General features: G+C 36.3%; 1 protein-coding gene and 1 long non-coding RNA gene across 4 annotated transcripts in view; one reads left to right on the top strand and one right to left on the bottom strand.

Annotated features, from left to right (window-relative positions):
- CERKL (ceramide kinase like) overlaps window positions 1–20,522 on the top strand; it is a 99,587-nt gene extending 79,065 nt beyond the window's left edge. Inside the window, exons 5-14 of one of the 3 annotated variants that reach the window (XM_043505430.1) lie at window positions 1,563–1,705; window positions 9,688–9,762; window positions 11,044–11,221; window positions 11,518–11,586; window positions 11,959–11,987; window positions 12,071–12,179; window positions 12,939–13,031; window positions 15,698–15,794; window positions 18,604–18,779; window positions 20,202–20,522. In XM_043505430.1, the coding sequence (XP_043361365.1) occupies window positions 1,563–1,705; window positions 9,688–9,762; window positions 11,044–11,221; window positions 11,518–11,586; window positions 11,959–11,987; window positions 12,071–12,179; window positions 12,939–13,031; window positions 15,698–15,794; window positions 18,604–18,779; window positions 20,202–20,283 (1,051 nt within the window). In that variant the 3' untranslated portion in view covers window positions 20,284–20,522. Of the gene's footprint in view, window positions 1–1,562; window positions 1,706–9,687; window positions 9,763–11,043; window positions 11,222–11,517; window positions 11,587–11,958; window positions 11,988–12,070; window positions 12,180–12,938; window positions 13,032–15,697; window positions 15,795–18,603; window positions 18,780–20,201 lie in introns of those variants that run through there. The other 2 variants (XM_038421511.2, XM_038421515.2) reach the window with 2 other exon arrangements.
- LOC122458151 lies at window positions 20,168–23,090 on the bottom strand. Its single transcript, XR_006278033.1, has 2 exons — window positions 21,169–23,090; window positions 20,168–20,789 (listed from the first exon to the last, which is right to left on the bottom strand). It is a non-coding gene; the product is annotated as an uncharacterized LOC122458151 (long non-coding RNA).
- Window positions 23,091–24,550: the final 1,460 nt, after the last annotated feature.

The following is a 24,550-nucleotide window of genomic DNA, read 5'->3' as shown; positions in this document are numbered from 1 at the left end:
TGCAGCGATAGAATGCCTCCTCTGCTTATGTGCCACATCCATATGCAGGCACATTGAATAACACTCAAATCAGTGACCTGAAGAATATTTAGCCTACGATACCACAAGATGTACCAAAACAGTGTGAAACAGAATGTGGCAAATGCATTACGAGAGAACTTCTTTCCTGAACTAAATAAGATGAACTGCTAAATGTCTTCGTGCCATCTGGCCCAAAGCGGAAGTTTGCCTCTTCTATTCCAGTACCTGTTTGCCCAGCAAGTTTTGAGAGTATTTAAAAATCAAATTTATTTTTCATTATTTATACTGTTTAATTCCTTTTTTAATTGTGCCCAGTTTGGATTATAAACATAGATTTAACAGTTAGGCTTTCATTTGTAGTCTGTCTGGTTAATTTCATTTCCTAGTTCTTGTATGTAACTTTAAGTGAGTATTAATGTGTTTAGCAATGGCCAGATCTGGTGATCCTTTTCATGTTGATTAGTATCTTGCTTCTCAAACAAACCCATTGAGACTATCTGGGATTGCCTGCAGGAGCCAAGGTACTACAGCATGTGAGTAAGGGTGGCAGAATCTGGCACAGTACTAACAGTGGAATCTTTAAAATAGGTAATATTTTGTATCACAGGATAGCCTTAATAATAAAGAATAATGCATAGAAATCATGTCATTGTGAAGAACATGTGGACTGCCTGTAATAATTCATGAATATTATATATTCTGTTTGTCTAATTGTTCTTGTGTTGTTTCCTATGTGTGTACAAGGGGTTATTTTAAAGGGCTGCACATAAACAGAAAGAGGTGCACTCAGAGAGATCAAAAAAAAGATCAGAGTGCAGTCAGCTCTATAACTGTGACAGTCATGTTGAAAAGAAGGAACCAGTGCCTTATAACATTTATAGTATTTACACATCTATTATTATTATTATTATTACCACCACTGTAAATTAAGATATCTTATCTATAAATGATTTTAATGCCTTCTGAGTTTTCAATAAATTATTGAAAATAAGCAGTATTTTATAATTTTGGATTACATTAGTATGTTATCAAAAAGAAAAGGAGTACTTGTGGCACCTTAGAGACTAACAAATTTATTTAATTTAATTAGTATGTTATGTATGCTAGCATGAACAAAACAAGAATGATATGCTTCTTGCCACTGAAAGAAATAAAGAGTGCATGTGCAGGTGAGATAGAGTATTAACACATTCAGATTTCCCATGTTTATTAACCTACTTGTCCTACTTCACAGATTTACAGCTGTCTAGTTACTGAACTTGGGAAGTGATGTTTCTCTTAGTCATTATGATCTGTACACTGTGTGGGGGTCGGGGTGGGGGGTGGGGAGGTGTGTATTTCTCTATATGTAACTACAATTCAAATACCTAGATATTATTTTGTTTTTAAAAACTATTTAGAATATAAGTATTTGAATTGTCCTTATGTAGATATTTATTGTGTTATAATTGTCCTTCATTTATGGATCGACTATGATATATGAAACAAAAGTATTAATCTTGTAATGCTGAGCCTCATAGTTGATTTTTTTTTTTTTACAGGGTGGTTTGTATTGGTGGCGATGGGTCTACCAGTGAGATAGCTCATGGTCTACTACTTAGAGCTCAGATGGATGCTGGGAGAGATACAGATTACATTCTTTCACCTGTCAGAGCACCACTTCCTCTTGGCATTATACCAGCAGGTGAGAACAGAAGATACAGATTCATTTAAGTACCTTTCTTAAGTCTCTCTGATATATTATAGACTCTAAGGCCAGAAGGGACCACTGTGCTCATCTAGTCTGATCTCCTGTATAACACGGGCTATAGGACTTCCCTGAATTAATTCCTGTTTGAACGAGAGCAGAAAAACTAGAAAATAGAAAAACTATTTTGATTTTAAAATTTCCAGTGATGGAGGATCCACCACATCCTTTAATAAATTGTTCCAGGGGTTAATTACTCTCTCTGTTTAAAAAATTGCCTATCATTTCCAGTCTGAATTATACTGTTTCAGCTACTAGCATAAATAATAAATCTTATTTAGATTAATTCATAGTAATGGCACAATCAGTTCCTTACCTGTGGGAGGATCCTCTGTGAGAGGAAATTTCAGTTCTCCCCCTCTCCTCCTCCCCATTCTCGAGTTCCATGGGAAGGGCACGTTTCATCTCCATGCCCTCATGGAAATGGTGCCATCCTTGTGGATGTCCCTGGTGTCCTCCTACTTCCCTCCACCAGTTTCTTTGGCAGCATCTCCATTGCAGCAGGCTTCCAGGAGCTCCCCTTAGTTGCAGCTGCTCCAGCAACCCTGTGGTAAATTATGCAAAAAAGATCATACGGTGTCAGGCTATATTAACTCTCTTGACTTATCTCTGCAGGGCTTTAGGGGCAGAGTGTGCATCCCGTTGACTTGTCCTGTCCCTGTCCCTATCCCAGCTGAGCCTTCCATTGACCTGACTCTGTCCCACCTGTTCTTCTTTCCACTACCACCTCGGTTTTTCCGTACTTTCCTGCTCCGTCAGCATCTGCAGTAGAATCTCAGAGTTATGAACACCTCGAAATGGAGGTTGTTCGTAACTCTGAAATGTTTGTAAATCTGAACAAAATGTTATAGTTGTTCTTTTAAAAGTTTAAAACCAAACATTGATGTAATACAGCATTGAAACTTTACAGAAGAAAAATGCTGCTTTTAACTATCTTAACTATCTGTGCTTGTTTCATTTAAATTTTCTTTGTCAAATCTTTTTTTAAGCCCCCCACATCTTTTTCTTTTTAAAGTAATTTACGTTTAACACAGTACTGAACTGCATTTGCCTTTTTTTGGGGAGGGGGGTGGTCTCTGCTGCTGCCTGATTGCATACTTCTGGTTCCTAATGAGGTGCGTCATTGACTGATCAGTTCATAATTCTGGTGTTTGTAACTCTGAGATTCTACTCTACTCTGGACTAGGCAGAGAGATTTCCACAGAGTCCAGAGAAAGGGATGATACTGCAGAGGTGATTAAGAAACCCCCATGGGGAAAAAGGGATATCTATGCATGGAGAGTCCCTTTTGTTTGTGGATGTAGGGCTTGGGGGGGACAGGCTGATTGGACTTCATATTTCTAATTGCATTTTTCATGTATCCTTTATGACCAGTAAGGAAAAAAATGGAGATATGTCTTTTCTCTAAAGCTAATGGCCATTCGTACCTTACTCTTTTAATAATTTCCCATAAGAAATATTGAAGTAAGTGCATGGGTTGCCTTTGGAATGATTTCAGCTATCCATATTCCTCTCCTTTTTAAATAAATCTTGGTAGTCCTTTGCAAGCAGTATTAAAGAACTTCAACTTGCTTTTGCTTTTACAAATTGTAAATAACAGCAAAAACATTTTTAAAATGCAGTATTTAAAATAAGCAATAATTAGTAGAAAAATATGATGGATTATATTAGATATGATTTAAAGTACACAAGAACAAGGGAATGGTTTAGTGAGAGACCACATAATGATCTCAGCTACATGAAGCAAATAAATGTTAGGCCAGCATTCTGACCTTCACTTGTCATTTGAGTTGCTGTGAATGTGGTAGTGGTTCTTATGAGATGGAATCTCTCCAACTTTTTACTTCATGCAGTTTGGATGTGCTTAGGTTACTGTTCATCTTCATTAGTACTTATTCTCTTGAGTTTAAGGAATTGTACATCACAACCAAGAAAGATAGGTGCACCCAGAGGAATGTGCATTTAGAATACGTTTGGGAGTAAGTTGAACTGTAGGGTGATTAAACTAATTTAAATAATGAGAATATAACAAATGCCTTTTAAGAGAGAGTTTTATATTTTTCTTAATCGTATTTTGGTTAAGTATTATGTCATGCTGATTATATGTACTTCAGAAATTACTGGTTTTGGATAAAATAGTATATTTGTGTGTATTTAAAGATATAGCAATAGATCATTAAGTAATTTTATAAATAAATTCACTGCACAAAATACCATGCTTTTCTGGTTGAGTTGATTAAGAATAGAAGGTATTTTAGAGAGTATATTATTTACATGGATTAGAGTTCATTTTCTGCCCCTTAGAGTCGGTATAAGATTTACAGTGCTAAGCAACAGTTTACAAGTTTCAGAATACTTGATGAGAGAGGACTGCTTTTGGAGCAGTTAGCCTCCTGGGGAGTGAGACCCAGAGGGAGTGTGTTTTTACTAAAATACTTCAAGTCAGTAGACCAAGCTGCTGTATTGTGGTCAAAATCAAATGGATCAGATGTGGGGAAGCCTGCAGTTGAACTGCTGGTCATTAGCAATAGTGTTTGTTGCTATGGGAACTACTGCTAAGGCACAAAGGGATTCAGATAGAGGGGGGAAAACTGGAAGAACATAAAAATAAAAAAGCAATCCAGTTGTTATAAAATAAGAGACAATCTATACACTGATTATGATCCTTATCATCCTAAATAGTTCACTTAAATAAATTTGTGCTTTCCAATTAATTGGACAATAAAATATTACCGAGGGACTGTTAATTTCTATGATATTTCAGGCAAAGAATGAAAGTGTTAGTGCAGTTTTTCATGAGAATTTTAGATAGGCTTGACTAGGAAGTCATTACATCACATTTATCTGTTTGGATGTGGGACACATTAACAGCTTTATGAATATTCATGTTGTCTGGTTAATTACATGAATTGTTTTGCAGAAGTGCATGTACTTCCAAGGACAGGGTTATTGTTTTTATTTTTATTTTTATTTTTTTTACAATTTCTGCCTGGTACCTCCATCATGCTTTAGATGAACTATTACACTTTTGTCCTAACTCTGATGCTTTCAAGAGGGGATAGTGAGAAGTAGCTTATTGTCAGGGAAAGAAGAGAAAATTCTAACTAGAATTTTGTTTTTCTGGATAAAAAAAATCTGTTGTATTTTTTTTAAATATATTTTGTGATAGTTTTGTAGAATAGTGCCAAAAGTTGAGTCTTTTTAAAAACAAATAGTCTATTATGAGTAGTACCTAAATATTTAAGGCTAAATAATGATTGCACTGTGTAGCTTATGGGTTCATGGCATTCATTTTCTCCCTCTCCCTAAAGCGACAAGGTGCAGAGGCACCACACAGTCTCTGGTAAATAACATCTCAGGCCAGAAAGAAAGGAGGACATAATTTGGAAAATTAATAAATAGCTTAAAAAGGCAAGCAAGTATACTTTTAATGTTTTGCCTATATATTGTCTGCCTGTTTACTGTTTACTTGTGTTATCTGTAGGCTTTTTGCAGCACATTGTATGTCTGTGTAATCCTAATATGATGGGATCCTGATCCTTTATTGGGGTCGCTGGGCACTACCATCATATATATGTTAAATAATACAAGTTTGTTGGGAGAAAAATCTTGTTGCCTATAAGTGGATGTGTTCTAGATCTGTTCTTAATGGTACTGGTGGATAGGATCTTTTCTGAGCACAAGACCCAAGTTCTGTCCCTTTTTTTTAAAATGTCAACATGTATTTTGCCTCCTTACGTGAGACAAAAAAAAGGTGGATTGTTGTCTTATCTTCAAGTGAAAATGTGCATGTTGACGGCTTCTAGTCTAGTACATAGTATATAGATTTAAGAGGAGGGTACAGTGCTTGGGGCCTATTTGTTTAGTAAGGACCTGATCAAATCTCACTGAAGTCAATGGGAAGATTGCAGTTGATGTCAGTCAGGTCCTAGCTGTTCATAAATTTGCTTCAGGTTGCAGTAGCAAGTTGCCCAACAGTGCAAAACAGACTGGTTCTGATCTATCAAACTATATTTCACTCTATGCAATGTCTTTATTGGCTTGATCCCTAAAGACGTCAAGTGGAAATTTTTCAAAAATGTAGCACCCCTATTGCAGTCAATAGAAAGCAAAATTATTTTTGAATAGTTTCTAATAATCCAATTTGTGTGGTTTTGGGGATTTCTGTACGCATACCTGTTTTTTCTCCTACTGTAATTTTGGAGAGGGATTTTGCATTTAAAACCCCTAGTAAGTCATTAGTATCAGTACGCAAACTTTCCCATCTTTTAAGTACTGATTGAGTTGGGATTCACACAAGCACTTACATAACAGGTGTTAGATTTCAGAGTAGCAGCCGTGTTAGTCTGTATTCGCAAAAAGAAAAGGAGTACTTGTGGCACCTTAGAGACTAACAAATTTATTAGAGCATAAGCTTTCGTGAGCTACAGCTCACTTCATCGGATGCATTTGGTGGAAAAAACAGAGCAGAGATTTATATACACACACAGAAAACATGAAACAATGGGTTTATCATACACACTGTAAGGAGAGTGATCACTTAAGATAAGCCATCACCAGCAGCGGGGTGGAGGGGGGGAAAGGAGGAAAACCTTTCATGGTGACAAGCAAGGTAGGCTAATTCCAGCAGTTAACAAGAATATCAGAAAAAGAAAAGGAGTACTTGTGGCACCTTAGAGACTAACAGATTTATTAGAGCATAAGCTTTCGTGAGCTACAGCTCACTTCATCGGATGCATTACTGTAGCTCACGAAAGCTTATGCTCTAATAAATTTGTTAGTCTCTAAGGTGCCACAAGTACTCCTTTTCTTTTTGCGAATACAGACTAACACGGCTGCTACTCTGAAACCTAAGAATATCAGAGGAACAGTGGGGGGTGGGGTGGGGGGGAGAAATACCATGGGGAAATAGTTTTACTTTGTGTAATGACTCATCCACTCCCAGTCTCTATTCAAGCCTAAGTTAATTGTATCCAGTTTGCAAATTAATTCCAATTCAGCAGTCTCTCGTTGGAGTCTGTTTTTGAAGCTTTTTTGTTGAAGGATAGCCACTCTTAGGTCTATAATCGAGTGACCAGAGAGGTTGAAGTGTTCTCCAACTGGTTTTTGAATGTTATAATTCTTGACGTCTGATTTGTGTCCATTCATTCTTTTACGTAGAGACTGTCCAGTTTGGCCAATGTACATGGCAGAGGGGCATTGCTGGCACATGATGGCATATATCACATTGGTAGATGCGCAGGTGAACGAGCCTCTGATAGTGTGGCTGATGTGATTAGGCCCTATGATGGTATCCCCTGAATAGATATGTGGACAGAGTTGGCAACGGGCTTTGTTGCAAGGATAGTGGTTCTGTTGTGTGGTGTGTGGTTGCTGGTGAGTATTTGCTTCAGATTGGGGGGCTGTCTGTAAGCAAGGACTGGCCTGTCTCCCAAGATCTGTGAGAGTGATGGGTCGTCCTTCAGGATAGGTTGTAGATCCTTGATGATGCGTTGGAGTGGTTTTAGTGGTTTCACTCCCTGAAAAAGCACAAGAACAAATCCGCACAGACACACCCCTAGAACCCCGACCTGGGATATTCTATCTGCTACCCAAGATCCATAAACCTGGAAATCCTGGACGCCCCATCATCTCAGGCATTGGCACCCTGACAGCAGGATTGTCTGGCTATGTAGACTCCCTCCTCAGGCCCTTCGTTACCAGCACTCCCAGCTATCTTCGAGACACCACTGATATTCTTGTTGATGATGCGTTGGAGTGGTTTTAGTGGTTTCACTCCCTGAAAAAGCACAAGAACAAATCCGCACAGACACACCCCTAGAACCCCGAATTCTCTGATATTCTTGTTAACTGCTGGAATTAGCCTACCTTGCTTGTCACCATGAAAGGTTTTCCTCCTTTCCCCCCCGCTGCTGGTGATGGCTTATCTTAAGTGATCACTCTCCTTACAGTGTGTATGATAAACCCATTGTTACAGGTGTTAGGATTGCAAAAACAGTTTTGCTTTAAGATTGGAAAATGATTCTAACCAAACCATTTGGAACAACTTCATTTATGAAATGTCATGCAATGGTTCAGAACCTGTGCTTCAAACTCCAGAGATTAAATGTTATAATGGGCTTTAAAACATAAAATGGTATTGAAGATGCATTTGAAATTCTTTGCCAAGGATAAATTTTGAGGTCAATGCTGATTTAGTTAATTTTCTAACCAAAAATGTTTCAAGTGCTATACATTATAGTATTACAGACACTGAATTAAAAAGCCCACATAATTGTATTTTATAGGGAAATTTTTTTTAGAAATGATAATTTTGCTTTGTATTTTGACACCTATTGTACAACCACTAAAGGAAGGGAAAATCAAATAACATGGAGAAAATACTTGTTCTGTCAACTGAATGATGGATTTATAAATTGTAGATGGAATTTATGAAATTGTTTTCTGTGTCTAGTTGTAATGTCCTATTATTGTGCTGCATAGCAAGTTGATAGTATTTCTTTTGAACCTGTCAGTTTCCATTTTCACCTCAAAGTACTTCATAACCCTAATTTAACATTTTTTTTGTTTTAGAAGAGAGAATGCAATTGAATAAAAAGATTAATTGTATAGCAATTTCTTTAGCAAAGAAGAGATACAGAGATGAATGACATGTTTCAGAGTAGCAGCCGTGTTAGTCTGTATTCGCAAAAAGAAGAGGAGTACTTGTGGCACCTTAGAGACTCACAAATTTATTTGAGCATAAGCTTTCGTGAACTACAGCTACAGCTCACGAAAGCTTATGCTCAAATAAATTTGTTAGAGATGAATGAGTCAGATTAAATTTTTTATTCTTTAGAAAAAATGCAGCTTCTTTAGAATTCTTAACGTTTGATGGACAATATTCTCCATAGAATTTCTATTGCATTCACACACTCTGATTGTTTCCATGAGGTGCATTGCAAAACTGAAGATGTAAATTTCAAAGGTGGCTCTACACGCAGCATCTTGTTAGATGCATTCAATTATTTCCTTCCTGTGGTGTAAATCCTGGGGTCATTACTCAGAGCCCCATCCTTCCAGGTACTGAGGGCTTCCCATGATGTGCTGAGTACTCTCAACTCTTGTTGAACTTCATGTGAGATGAGTTCACAGGAAATACTAAGCATTTCCCAGTTCTTAATCAATCCTTATTGAAGAAAACTGCTACAAAAAGCAGTACGAGTTTCACTGAATAAGAACCTCAGGATTTGGTTTTAGCTATATATTTGGATGCATAGCCCCTCCCAAGTTTTGTAATTCCTCCCTTCAGTAGGACATCGGAGATATTGATGTTTCTTTGTTGCAAACATGTACCTTTCATTTTAGTGCAAAATGTTGCTTTTAAATTGTTTACTTTCTTAGTATTAGGGTGTGTAGGTTTTTGTTAGTAGATTTTCTTGTGTTGTCATGTGATTTTCTGATAGCCAAGTTAAGTGCACCTGTGAAATTTAAGGTGGCCTCAGGTTTCCAAAATTTTTCATTGCTGCCACAAAGTGTTACATACTTTTAAATACCCTTTTCAAAGATCCACACTCCTCTGCCTATTTTTTTTTCAGTTGTAGGCCAAAATTGCGTTAATTGCTAATGGATTTGAAGTGAGGATTGTTATTTTTTGCATACATAGGAAGGCAGTAATCAATGGGCAGAGGATGATGCATAGTTTACCATTGCAACATAACTTCTATTTACAACTTACTTTATATAGTAGACCAGGCTAAAGAGTCTTGCCCTGTGGAGTAGAAAGTTTATTCAAAGGAATCCCGTTACAAATTCAACCAAATTCTTCTTCCTCAAAAGTCTATATTTAGTGAAACTTTGTTTTATTTATTTTGTTTTGTATTCTCCAGTCTATCATTCAGTAACATTCTTATAACAATTGTTTGTATTAATTTTTACAGGTTCCACTAATGTTTTGGCTCATACTCTTCATGGAATCAACCATGCAGTAACTGCAACACTGCATATTATAATGGGTAATTCATAAATGTGTTATCAAAAGCTTTTAGATAATTAAAAGACATATTACTTAAAAATTTGAATACATGTTCATAAAGGAAGAGAGTGCTTGCCTAACAAATCAATGAAATTTTGTTGTGTCAGGGTGAAGTTTGTATCATAAAATAGTTTTGGTTTGAAAGGGACCTCTCCTATGAGATCTAATCCATTGTGTATCTTAACAGAGTTGATTCTCTAAACTGTTCTTGATAAACTATTCTTGGGTATCTAGTATGACTATTAGTAGCTACATCGATGAGAGTTCACTACATTCCTTGGCAGATGGTTTCATTGATTAACTGTTTCATACTGCTTTTCTTTTAATTTAGTAAGTCAGGAAAAGCCAGGCAACCTTTAACTCTGTCCCTTATGTATGTGCATTATGATACACAATTCACTGGCCTGATCATACTTTTTTAAAATTCAGGATGCCTGCCTAATAATAGTAGGAAAAATGGGTGGTTGAAGCAGTGATTGCAGCAATTTTTATCCTCATCTTTTGGTGTGGGTTCAAGGCATACCAACAATTTCTGGATGGAAGTAGTTGTTTACTACACAACATGGCATCATTCACCATCCAACGTGCACAATAAATGGGGCAGAATTTCTAAGTATGTGAAAAATAATATGTGATTATGCTATTCAATATTATGTATTCAAAAGGGACAGAATTAAGGATACCAGTGCAACCTTAACTTAGACTTTTCCTGAATTTTGAATATTTCACTTTGCATCATTAATGTTCCTTTTAAGGCAGATTTTTGTATGGAACTGTATTGACTTTCTTGTAAAGAAAAATGGTGGGGAAAAACCCTGTTTCTTCAAGTGTAACTGTTTGCTAGACCTCAGCGGAATGCTTTATTGATTAATATATCAATTGATGCAAGAGCACTTGTTTCATTTCAAATATTAATATTAAACATGCCCCAGTACATTAAACTGGAAATTTTGCTTCACTTTCTTTTTCACATATGTACAAATCCAATGGAAACCTGAGAGAGAGAGAGAGTTTATTAATGATGATTTCCATTGTTTTTTTAGGTTCCCATGTCTCGAACATAGGCAGCTAGTTTTATCAGATAGAAACCAGCATGTATGTTTGAAGTATGTTTTAAAGTCCTTATAACTTGGCCAATGAAAATCAGTTTTCACCTGACCATCAAATCATGCATCTGTTATGTAAGGGACTATGTGTAGATAAGTTTAGGTTGCAAACTAATGGAATATTTGCAGCTTTGATGTCTACTGTAATATTTCAGGACATATACAACCAGTGGACATCTGCACTTTCAGTAGTCCAAGCAAGCTTCTTCGTTTTGGGTTCTCAGCTATGTTTGGTTTTGGTGCAAGAACTCTGGCTTTGGCAGAAAAGCATCGCTGGATGCCTTCCAACCAGCGGAGAGATTTTGCTGTAATTAAAACACTGGCAAGTCTAAAGTATGCTGGTTTATTTTCAATATTTTTATTTTCCTCATTAAAATGTAATATTATTACCCTCGGTTTTACCAGATGTTAAATATATATTAATATATTTCTTAATATTTATAAAAATGAGGCTGCAGGCAGACACTTTTCAGGTTTTACCATTGACTTCCTTGCAATGTCACCATTTAATTAGGAGAAGCTTCTGTATATTCAGCATCGTCATCTTAAAATTATTTTAACCTTAATAAAAGTAGATTTAGCAGTCAGAATATTGGTTTATGCGGAAATGAATGTCAATATTTTTCTAGGCCAGAGGAATGTGAGTTATCATTTCTACCTCTGAAAAATTCGCTGCAGGGCTCCCAGGAGAATGTTACGTAAGTAAACCTGACTTAAACAATCCTGTATCTATACAAGTATGTATCTTTGAAGATAAAATTAGAACAAAATGATGCAATATTATGACAAGGCAAAATGGAACTTTTTCTTTTAAGATTGATTTAGTTAACTATTATTTTTTTCCTTATATAAAGTATTCATTAGCTTGCTCTATTGTTTTACTTTTGATGTTAGCAGTACAGAGTACCTGTCAGACAAGCGCTACTCCATTTTTGTTCACTTTCTTCCAGTGTCCTAGATCTAATTTATTCTTAGATAAACTGTAACATTAAATGTTGTTCAATTACTTTAAAACATTTATTTCTTTACCTTCTTTTTAATTGTTTTATGTGACACATTTTTATTTTTAGAATGAAGAAAGAGAGACTTAAAAAATTTGGTGAGTTTCAAATTAAATTGTCCTTAAAAGTGAACTGTGTTTGGTTAAACTAGTGTAATACCAAATTACTCTGTTTTATTTAGACAGCAAGGTTCAGTGGCACACAATCCAAGATCACTTCCTGAATGTGAGCATTATGGCAATCCCATGTCTATGTTCAATGGCACCAAGAGGCTTGGCACCTAATACCAGGTCAGTACGGGTTTAAAGAATTAGAGTAACGTCTATAAATTCTGACATCTTACTCTAAAACCTTGGCTTTTCCTGGAATGCCTGCCTGTGTCTCGGGCTGTCTAGACCTTCTTGTAGTCGGGGGAGGATGGACTGCACTTGACTCCATAATCTCAAGAATTGTAATCAGTTTTTGGATCAAGTCATCTAACTAGAATAATTATTGGATAATTACTGTGATTAAATTAGTTGACGACAAGACTGACTTAAGTAGTAGTCATCAAGTAATCATCTGTCTCGGGTTTCTTGATAGGAGGAGAACTGGGTCATGGATTTCTCATAAAAATTCCTCTTGAACTGGAATTCTCCAGTTGGGAAAGTCATGTTGATTTTTTTCCCCCCATCATAAAGAATTTTAAATGCTTATTTTGTCATTTTGACAAATTTAGGAAACACAATTTTTACTAATCCCTCTAAATTAAAAAGGCATCTCTCATAGTTTCAGGGGAACTGTGTAGTGCTGGCGATTGGTTACGAAAGTTAGATCTTTTCACCTTTAGCTAACTAATCTGAATATAATCCCAGATTAAAATGTTGAAAATATTTATCATCGGATAGATAGCAAAGTATGAAAAGTGGTAACTGTGAATAGTGAGTTCATAATCAACTGTGCCCCAGCCAATAGCCCATTTTAGTCAGAAGAACTGAACAAATAGCCATTGCATTCTTCAGTCATGCAATCAGTTTGCCTTTACCTTGTGCCTGTTGTTTTTTCTGCAGCTTCCCAACTGTATGGGATGTTTTGGTTGCACGTATCAGACCAGATCTCATGCAGCTTTTATTGGCTTTTGGCAAAAGGCTACTCACCACTACGTATTATAACTTGCTTTGTTCGCTTCAGCCCCTCTTGGCTGCCTTGTAAGCAGTTTAAACAGATATTCTTCAGAAAAGCAAATTCACCAATCCATATTTGGTACTCTTGGGATACGGCTCCCCTGTGGGAGATAGTTTTGCTGAAAAGTTTTCATACCAAAACCATCTTCCTTAGAGAGGGAAATGTAAGGCATCATAGCCTGGATTATTATTAGTAGTACTATTTATTTGTTTATTAAGAGAAAAAGTATGTACTTGAAGATAGTATGTTGATGTTCTATACTGTTTAGAAATCTGTTCTGTCAACATGTTCACTCTCAGTGCAGTTTTCCAGGCAATAGAAAAGGTTCTGTGTAGATTTTAGGAAGAAGGTCTTTCAACTTCCCCTCTCGTCCTCTCTAATCTATCCCCTGTCTTTCAATGGTTGCAGATCTAATGACACCTCCAAGGCACTGTTTAGAGCCCAAGTGCATACGAGTTTCCCCCCCCCCCCCGGCATCTCAGATAACAGTGTATTACCGTGTCTTCGACACAGCCTGAATTCCAGCTGTCAGCACTGTTCTTCTAACAAGATGGCCAAGGAGAAGCGCTCAGCTAGATAAAGAGAGGGGTGCTTTCCCTGCAGGTGCCTCTTGCAGCACAGTGAACAGCAGCAACACTGCACAGGGTGGAAGATCAAATGCTGCACCAATTGCAGCAGGTATGTGAGCCATTTGTGAAGCACTTGGCCACCTCTGCAACCTCGCATACTGTCTTGTCTCCAATTGTCATGTTTCCCCCCGAGAGCCTGTCCATTTGCATCTTACAAGACATTTTGATCAGACTGAACACATTGGGTCTGACTGACCACTGTTCGTGTTAATCTAGTTTTACAGCTACTAGTCTAAAGCCTCAAAAGTGACTATGATTTTGGATCCCTCAGTATTTGGGTGCCCTGCTTGAGACACCCTAAAGGGGTTGATTTTCAGAGTGTAGGTGCTCAGCACTTTCTAAAAATCACCCCCTTGAAAGTATCTCAGTGGCACCCAAAAATGGAAGCATACAAAATCACTAGTCACTTCTGAAAATGTGGGCCATAATGACTAAATAAAATATTCTTGCACAAAATTATATGCCTGCCTGGCAGAATATGTAGGTTTCTCGATCATAAAAAAGTGAGCTAGAGAGAACATTTTCAAACACCTCCTTCACCTTGCATCCCATCTCAGAAAACCTCTGCAACATCAGATGACTCCACAACAAAAAAAGATTGTCCCAAACTAAGAGTTGCCACTGTAGAGGATACTTTGCAGAATGTTGAGGTCCACAGGGATATAGCAATGCAGAATTCAGTATGTGCAAAGGCAAAGTCCCCAGCAGGGCATAAAGCCCATTCAGAAAGATCTATGACAGCATTTTAGGAAGACAGTATCTTAAATTGTAACTTTGAGATTGAACATTGGCATCCACTTCTTAGCAGACACTATACAATTAAATTATCACCCTCATAGATGCTGCCTCTGTCCATCATGTCCTCAAGCTGATAGGATCTCAAGTCTTTGCTGTTCTCCTCCAAGTTTTTCCTTCCTTTCATTTAATTCTTGATTGTTAACTCCAGTAGTCCTGTCAGAATGTTGGTGTCTTGTGTATGAGATTAGAATAGTCTCATTAACATCTGTAAATTGCTCTAACAGGTGAATTTATCAGTCAGGGTTCCTTACTTTCATATCACAGATTGCTGACATAGTTTTCTGTGTTAAACAGTTTTTATTCATTGTTCCTGTTGATGTTTCATTTTGTGGGCTGCTGTACATAACAGACCCCTCTACTGAAGGATGTCTTTGGCACAAAACTTGTGTGTACCATAAAATCCCTGCCCCAAGGAGTTTACAATCTAGTGCAAGTATTAAGGGCCAAATCCCCAGATGATGTAAATCAAGATAATTCAATTAATAGAAATACACTGATTTATGTATGATGTTGTTTTGTGAAAGGACAGTCTTTACATCATCTTTTAAGTAAGCAAACATGTACAAATATTAATTTGATTGCAGTATTCTATAACTAGATTTACTTTTAATTGATTTTTATATGAAATTCATCAGCTTTTTATGTGAAATGACTTTAGATTAATGTTAATTTCATAATTTAAGTATAATGGATTCCTATCTACATTGTTTGTTTTTTTTCTGAAACTGACTGTAATCAACAAATGAACTGAAAATTTACAAAGCATTTCAATATTTACTGTATTGCTGTTATTCCTTGGTTTAGGATTCTATTTACCATTTATTTCATTTAATCTATAGATTTCCTCTTTTGCCACAGTTAACTAAAGTGATTTGAATTAGATTTAAACATTTGTATATATAAAGCAGTAGAACAATTAAACTTAATCTGTAATTCTCTCATGATAGTTTATTAGACTATATCTTTAATTTCATGTGAAGTAAGCATCAGAATAAGTAGCTCTCAGGAGTAAGCTGATTCTTATGTACAATTTTTGGGAAAGTATTTGATTAATAGCTAAATAAAAATCACTGAAGTATATTGAAAAGTTCTGAATAAATTTAGTAAAATTAATCTTGTTTTATATTGATTTTTAAATCAATTTAAAATTGTGAATTTAGTTTAAGGACTTAAGACCTTTGAATGTAACATTAGTTTAATCAAAACATACTTTTCAGGTTGAATAATGGTAGCATGGCTCTTATTGTTGTACGAAACACTTCTCGGGCAGAGTTTATAAAACATCTGAAACGATATGCCAGTGTAAAAAATCAGGTACAGTTAATCCTATTTTTTTGTGTGTGATTATAAAAGAGCCACTAATCATGAAGGTAGACATGCTACAGGAGTTAACATTAGTGTCCTCATAAGGAGACTTAGTTTCCCTGTCAGAATGCATTAGCCCCCTTTTATCTGATTTTTGAAAATCTCTAATCAGACTACTACCGATTAGCCTATTTCAGCCCATCTGTTATGGTTTAGTTTATATGTGGTTTACACCAGCAGTTGCACAAAAGTGTAAAGCTCCTAAACTAAAATAAGGACAGAGAAATTTTGTGTTTAAATTTAGTGTACTGAGATTAAGGGCACATACTGGGGACCAGATGCTACTCTTCAAAAGAAACAAATACTTAAGTCCACAATTTTGGCAAATCACTGCATGCTATGATGGCAGCAGTAGTTTTAGCAGATTATGCCCTTTGATTTTCATAGATCTCAGTTCCTGAACCTGGATATGAATGGACTATAGGAGAGGTTTCCAGATCTGCCCTTTAAAAACACATGGTCAATATTCCACCTTTTATTTAGCTGCATCACAGAAATTAGAGTTAAGTGGTGCTTTTGTTTCTTCTATCAGAGTGCCTCACTGTTGCTTCAAAATACTTAGTGCAAACCGAAGTAAATGTATAACGTGAAAGTATACTGATCATCTTCCAAATGAGTCATATCATTATGTAAAATTAGTGATAGGCAAGTTTTTAGGTTTGGTTCAAATAATCATTCAGAATTTAGGACCTTTTGAAGAAGTGTCATTCCTTTGTGCAGGATGTCATCCCTGGGAGATGCCTAGTTCCATATTGTGGTGGCAGCAATATGCCTCAGAAAAGGCTTTATGCCTTTCTCATTCTGTCAGCTAGCACTTGTGAAAAGAAATGTGGACCCACTTTATAAGCTACATGAACCTTTACTATGCCTATAACTCACCTCATTTGGGTCAGGGTTACTGGTTATGATGGACAAGCCGGAAAAAACACAGCATAACTTTCGAATCCTTGAGTAAGTCTGCAGAGTTGAAAAATACATCATTTTGTTTGTAAACTGAGCAAATGTATCTGGAAATAATTGCATGACAATAAAAATGGAATCCTGTGATACCATTTCTATTGAGTCACTATTCAAAGTAAAATAGCACATTAAATTATGAACACTGGCTTGAATATAAACAATACATTTCATGGGATCAAAGCCAGAGTCAAGATTTTAGTTTGTTCTATCCAGGAAACAAGTTGCCCATAAAATGTAAATGACTGAAAAAATCGCATGACAAATGGGTAGTTAATGTCTCTTGCTTTATCTACATTGATATTTACTAGTGTGTTTTCTGTATCCATAGTGCACCAACGTGAACACCATTAAATTGAAACCTTCTTTGGCAATGCTCTAATGCAATACTTAGCGCTCATATAATGCTTTTCATCTGTGAATCGGATACTGTACTTTACTGGAATTAATTTCCAAACTGGACAACATTAAATTTGGCTTGAATAAAGACTGGGAGTAGATGAGTCATTACACAAACTAAAAACTATTTCCCCATGCTAATTTTCCCCCTACTGTTACTCACATCTTCTTGTCAACTGTTTGAAATGGGCCATCCTGATTATCACTACAAAAGTTGTTTTTTCTCCTGCTGCTAATAGCCCACCTTAATCTATTAGTTTCGTTAGAGTAGGTATGGCAACCCCCATTTTTTTCATGGTGTGTGTGTGTTTGTGTATATACAGATATATCTATATCTGCCTACTGTATTTTCCACTGCATGCATCTGATAAAGTGGGCTTTAGCCCACAAAAGCTTATGCTCAAATAAATTTTTTAGTCTCTAAGGTGCCACAAGTACTCCTCGTTCTTTTTTCTTTCCCAAGTTGCCCAGTTTCATGCTGCCTCATACCTGAAAATCAGCAAGACACCTTGTTTGCTGCTCCTGTTTTCTAAAACTTATTCTACTTAGATCAGCTAGTTTTTTCTGTTTATGAAGTCTGTCTCTCTGTGTGCGTATTGTTCAGAAAGTAGAAATGTTAAAGAAAGCAAGTTTATATGTGAATTTTAGTAAAATAGTAATCCATTGAAGCTTAAAACTCTGAACGATACTTGTCTTTGTCTGAGGCATTGTTTGATCAGAGTGCATTGGCTTTATGCTACTCAGTTGGGGAAGAACAATTAATTGTAGCCTAAAAGTCTCCCACTGAAATCGGCACTCTTCAGCAAATTCTGGCTTCTCTGTGGGAGATGTCTCAGTCTCCCTTATCCTTCTTCCCTGTTTTTTGTAATTTCTTAGTGAGAACTTTCCCAAGAAAGATCCACTTCTAGGCAACTCCAGATTGCCATTCTGTACCAAAATAAAAAAAATTTGCTCAGATGATAGTTTCTTGATCTAAATTACCATGAAATGTTCAGAAGCTGTATGTCTGATAGTTTAGGATTAACTAAATTTAACTTTTTTTTACATACTTTTCATATTAATCTAAAACCATGGGAATAATAGAAATTGAGTGCCAACAATATGGTAGGTACTTCATAACACAGAGGAAGCCATAGTACTCCCCCTAAGGATCTTTGTTTAAATAATCTAAATATTAAGCTGGGAAATAAAACGGTGCTCTACATACTCCACATAAATAGCTGTTTTGAAATTCTTGTACCTGGGAAGATTTATTGTAGGAAATATTCTCTGCACTTTTTCTTCATTCAGTTTAAGTCTGAGGTTCTAGGGTATTTAAGGAGAAAAAGTAAGCTTTTAATTTCACAATTTTAACCTATTTTGAGTTACCTCTTTGCCTAATAAACATTTGTGTTTGTTTTAGTTTAATTTTCCCTTTGTTGAGACCTATGCAGTTCAGGAAGTAAAAGTCCAACCAAGAGCTAAAATTGGGTATGACACTGAAGAAAATGTGTATTTGCATGCTACTTCTGCAGAAGGGAATTATCCTTGGAATATAGATGGAGATTTAATGGAAGGAGCATCAGAGGTTCACGTTCGGTAAGGCTAAGCATAGTAACATCGGATTTGATGAACTAGACTATTGGCCCATCACATGTGATGTCCAGCCTGCAGGCGTAGTCAGGCAAAACACCTGCTAGACTTGACCAATTGTACTGTTATCTCTTTCTTGTGTACAAGAGATAGCATTCCCCCAAAAAGTTGACTTTAGGAAAATTTGTTGCTAAAATTGTCAGACGGGTCTGCATTCTGCCATTATTTAAAATGGTTCTAAAAAAGAACGTAGTAGTATAATACATCAATATATCAGTGCATATCTTAGAAAATGTGCTTCTGCAATTACATTTTTCAGCTACTAAGGATTGCACCAAATATGAGAGGGCAGAATCAAGCACACCATGGACTTTGCATGTCTATCTTTGCATGCTAAAATTGTACATTCAATTAATACTGTGGCAATACAGCTCCCTGCATTGTTGAGGACCAAGGGTCCTCCGCATAAGTGTTGACAGCTTAGTATATTGTCCAAGAAAAAAAAATAGTTTCTGGGTAGAATAGAATTTCTATCAATCTCAAGGCTGTAAATAATAGAATTTTTCAATGGAATTGTTTTATTGAACTCATAACATTTCATAAAAGTTTGTATTTTACAAAATCTAAAAAACTGGGCCTAGTATGAGTTGGCTGTTTAAGAGATTATCACAAATTTGCCACATTATTCCCATATAAGTGCTAAATAGGGAATGTTGCAAATGTTCATATTTTACTGCTGCTCACTCTGTAATTCCCATATCACAAAATGGGGTGCTGATGTTGTTCAAAGTGAGCTATGTTTATCCTGGAGAGAAGAAAGTTGTCATTACACTAGGTTCATAATGCAGTGGGCATTATTTCAGGTTGAAAAGAAGGCCTTTTTTGAAGGTTCAAGATGAACTCCCTACCAGCCAGACCCTGAATTCTGAGATCAGACTTAAGTCTGCTGCTTGGAAGTGCCCACCCTGCCTTTTTGTGTATTTGCAGAGTTAACCAAATATGTAGTGCCATACAACAGAACTTGTTTGATTGTGAACAGTTAGTGCTATTTGAGGATGGTTAAAGAATGGAAATACATGAACACCCGCAGTTGAACAATCCCTGGAGTGGAAAGGGGAGTTGGCTTATTCTCCAGTAACAACACTGTGGCCAGCCAGAAACATGGAGCTGATGGTGGGAGGCTCACTGTAACACAGGGTGCGGATGTGGGGGGAATGAAAGAGGGATGATATCCCTTTCCAACCCAAACCTCCAAAATTAAAAAGATTGTCTCTCAGAAGTTTTTAGTAATCCAAAGAAGAGACTGGAGTAATCATACTCCAGCTTAATTTTATTCCATATAATGTATTTTTGTCCTCAAAGAAAATGTTACATGAAAACTACAACAGAGTTAATAAATTACTTTATTTTTATTTCTTCACATCCTAGGGTGCACCCACAACTTATTAACCTTTATGGAGTGAGCATTGATGAACTGGATGATTCCAAAGCAATGTGCAGTTGTCTGTAGAAGAAATTTATGAAGAAATGTGTTTCATGGTGCAGGTTCTACATAAAAGACTCATTTTCATCTTTAAACAGCTATTTAAGGCCCATTCCTTCACCCACTGAAGTCCAAGGACCAAGACTGAAATTAGGATGTTTATATAGAACTAACAATATTACAAAGAATTTTATCAAGTAAAATAATTGTAATTATTAAACAAAATGTTTATAGTTTTAACCTGAAAATAAATACATTGACAAATATACTTATTTGTAGGTTTTATATATTTGGTAAAAAAAAGTGATTACTAGAATTTCAGCAGGAAAATATAAAGTTTTTTTTAAACAGGGTTTGAGTTCAATTTGGGGTCTGATTTGGTTACCCTTAATTATATCTAGTCATATTTTACTTCACTGGTAACCCTAATTCATATCACTAGAACTAGTCAGAGTAAAGTACTACTTACTGTGTGTTGGGGTGGGCATAATTTGACTTCTGTCAAGTCCTTCAATTTCCAGATAATCTCTGACCTTTAAATGAGATGATGTAAAAATTTGCTTGCTTTCAGCATGCTACTACTTAGGTCTTAAACTACTTTTCCTTTTACAAACAGTATTCACTTAGAATGTAACATTTGTTCAAACTTACTTAGTTTTAAACTTTAATGTTATAGAATATATTTAAAGATTACTTCATCAGTAAAACTGGGTAGTAATCAGCATAAAATGCATTAATTTTTTGCTAGAATAAGGCAGCAATGCTGAGTAAGATTTCGAATTTTAGATTGAGTGATACTTTCATAGTGCACATATTTTAAGTAGAAAGTAGGTATGTAAACAGATTAATTTTATAAATTACATGGTAAATGCAATAATTATGCATGACACTGGTACAGATTAGGATTCCAACCTTCATGGGAATTGAATTTTTCATGGAACCGTGGCTATCCCCTGCATTGCGATTGGTGGGAACTAACATCTTGACAGATTTGTCAGCCTGCTTGACCTGCAGGAGGAGAAGGAGCTTAGATGTGTGTGTGCTCTTATTCATTAGGTTAAAGATATGAGGCATCCCAACCAGGGCTGAGGGATTTCCCTGTGACTAAACCACAGATGTTGTTGCCCATTGGTCTTTAAGGCCTCAATTCATTAAGCATTTAAGTCATGGGGATTTCACTATGTGCTTAAATCTTTGCTGAACTGGGGCCCAAGTATTTAAATGGGATTAGTGAGGACTACAGGAACACACCATAAGTTTGATTCATATTTTTTAATAAGCATTACACCTCAACCTTAAACAATTAGTAAGGATATTTTCTTTCTCCCTCCACTCCCTTCACAAGTAGCACCAGCAAACGGTTATTCATCTTCAAAAAACATAGAACCAAATTCTGTCTTCATACTTACATTAACGTCAACGGAACTGCAGGGAAGGCACCTGTGGGCAGAATTTGGCCTGCAGTAACCAGCCAAATAACCTGCAGTATAGTGGATTACAAAGTAAATCCCGTGGACCCCAAATTCTGCTCTCCATTACAATGGTCTAAAACGAAAGTCACTAGTTACTTGAATGGCACTACTCCAGATTTGTGTCACTATAATTGAGCAAAAAGAAAAGGAGTACTAACAAATTTGTTAGTCTCTAAGGTGCCACAAGTACTCCTTTTCTTTTTGCGAATACAGACTAACACGGCTGCTACTCTGAAACCTATAATTGAGCAATTTGATGCTATATACTTAATCCAGAAGCATTAAAATACTGCGTTTGAGCAGTGAAAACTGAATTTCTTCTTTGATTCTTTAAAGATATCCCATCTTTATAAATCATTATTATAGATTTAACTGTATTTTATTACCTCTGCAAATTCTATCAACAAAATAATTAAATTTGCAAAAGATAGTGTACATAGTTGTTTTTATTATAAAATTCAATTGAATGATCATTTATTAATAAACATGCTGTCATCAGGAAATCCTACATTCACACTTTTCATTTACTATTTAGATTAAACCTCAATCTTTTTGTTAAATTAATTGAATTTTGCTTGTATATTTCAGAGAAATACCTGATCAATGTTTACATACTAATAGCATAGTTTGAATAGCAATGTGCAATTTCCAAGTAACACTTGTGCATTTAGTTATTCACTAAAGCAATTGCAAAAAAATCCTTTGTAATCTCATTTCCTTGCATTGTTTGTATTAAAGCAATTTTAATGCTGCTCTCAGTATTTGAGGTACAGTTCTCACAACACACTATATTAGATTCTGTTCAAATATGTTTTGATTAAAGTGCAATAATTCACTTGGCTCTATACTCTTTAAAAGTCCTTTTTAGAATATAAATTTTGCAAATAGTTTAGTTTTTCAGGATGAAATATTTCACTCATAGCACATTTTGTTCTAAAAATGATCTTTCTATATGTACACATTTGTTTGTTCTTAATATAATGCTGAATATTTTAGAACAGAAAGCCAATGCCTTGAGGTGAGATCTATTTTTCAGAAGTGTGGAAGCCCCCATGACACCAACTGAAGTAAATGAAAACTACAGGTGCTTGGCCCTCTGTGGAAAATCATGCTCGGCTACCTTTGGATTCTTTAGCCTTTTCCACTTTGGAAAAATGTATACAACTCTATATTAGCAAAATAACTTGTTGAGGGCAATCTTTGTTGCTATTAACTCTGGAGCTTTATTACCAAGTGATGTTGCATAATCAGTTTGTGTGATGTCCACGGTTACTACATAAAAAAAAGATCCTGGAACTAAATTTTCTAGTAGCAGTCCACAAAGACAGCAGAGAAAGGACAAAGAGCCCTAGGAAATAGTATTCAGAATAACAGCCGTGTTAGTCTGTATTCGCAAAAAAGAAATGGCGTACTTGTGGCACCTTAGAAACTAACAAATTTATTTGAGCATAAGCTTTCGTGAGCTACATGCATCCGATGAAGTGAGCTGTAGCTCACGAAAGCTTATGCTCAAATACATTTGTTAGTCTCTAAGGTGCCACAAGTACTCCTTTTCGTTTCTTAGGAAATAGTATGTGTTGACATACTAAGTTTAAGATGAGTTTAGCACTTGGATGAGATGGTGCATAGACCGGAGAATGAAATCCGTTCCCACCTAGAACAGGTATCTGTGTACTAAAAGTAGGTGGCATTACTAGTATCTCTCTAAGAACCTGAAGGGATCACCTGTAGGAGCAATTCAGTCCCCATATAAATTCAGTTCTTTCCTTTCTACTGACACTTGAGTGCCAGTTGCAATGGTGGCATGAAGCTGAAAACATATCCACTAAGAACTGAACTTAGATATCCCAACTATTTTATTATACAGGTTTCAGAGGGTAGCAACTTTTGGGCTGGGGTTGCACATCTAAGGATGGAATTTAGCCCTATGGAGTTAGGGTTTTTTTTAATTTTCATCAGAGCCTCTTCTGTCTTCTACTGGAAGTGTCCTTAAATACTACAATGCTGAGCATTATAGCAACACTTGCAAATAATAATTGTTCAGGAAAACACATGAATGTCTTTCACTCCAAAACCTCATGCTCTTGGTGTTTGAGGAGAAAGAGGGAGAAACAGAATTAACTGTATGCTCCTGTCCTTATCAGCTAGTACTATGTTAAGGATGGTTGATGCTGATAGCCGCAAAAATTTGACTCTTCTCAAGGTAACTCTCAATGTGATGCATCCTTGACAGGACATTGAGTTTTCAGTGCTTATCAGCACAAAAAACCTTTCCACGCACATCAATTAATGGTAAGATTTTATGCTGCCCCTCTTAGAGGCTCAGCACAGAACTCCCAGCCCAGGGAAGGGAAAGCTAATGGGGTTTTAAAGCCACCTTTGCATCCTCCCCGTCCTTGACTGCCCTGGAACTGGAGTAGCCCCTGGCATAATTTAGATAGCCCTGGATGTCTGTCTAAATTACAGGTTCCAGAGTAGCAGCCATGTTAGTCTGTATCTGCAAAAAAAAAAAAAAAAAAAAAAAAAGGAGGACTCGTGGCACCTTAGAGACTAACAAATTTATTTTGAGCATAAAGCTTTCGTGAGCTACAGCTCCGAAGAAGTGAGCTGTAGCTCACGAAAGCTTATGCTCAAAATAAATTTGTTAGTCTCCAAGGTGCCACAAGTCCTCCTTTTCTTTTGTCTAAATTACAGCAGCCTCCCAAGCTGTCCTATGGATTACAACACTACCCAAGACCTCCATAGCGCTGTAGCTGTGTCTTAGTCTAGATCCTGCAGGAGTGTTCAAAAGACCTCGTGGCTGTCTTCTACAATGCATGCAC

Source organism: Dermochelys coriacea, chromosome 11, assembly GCF_009764565.3.
Source record: "Dermochelys coriacea isolate rDerCor1 chromosome 11, rDerCor1.pri.v4, whole genome shotgun sequence".
In the NCBI taxonomy this organism is placed as follows: domain Eukaryota; kingdom Metazoa; phylum Chordata; order Testudines; family Dermochelyidae; genus Dermochelys; species Dermochelys coriacea.
Note: the sequence above shows the minus strand (reverse complement) of the source record. Positions and strands in the feature narration are given on the sequence as shown.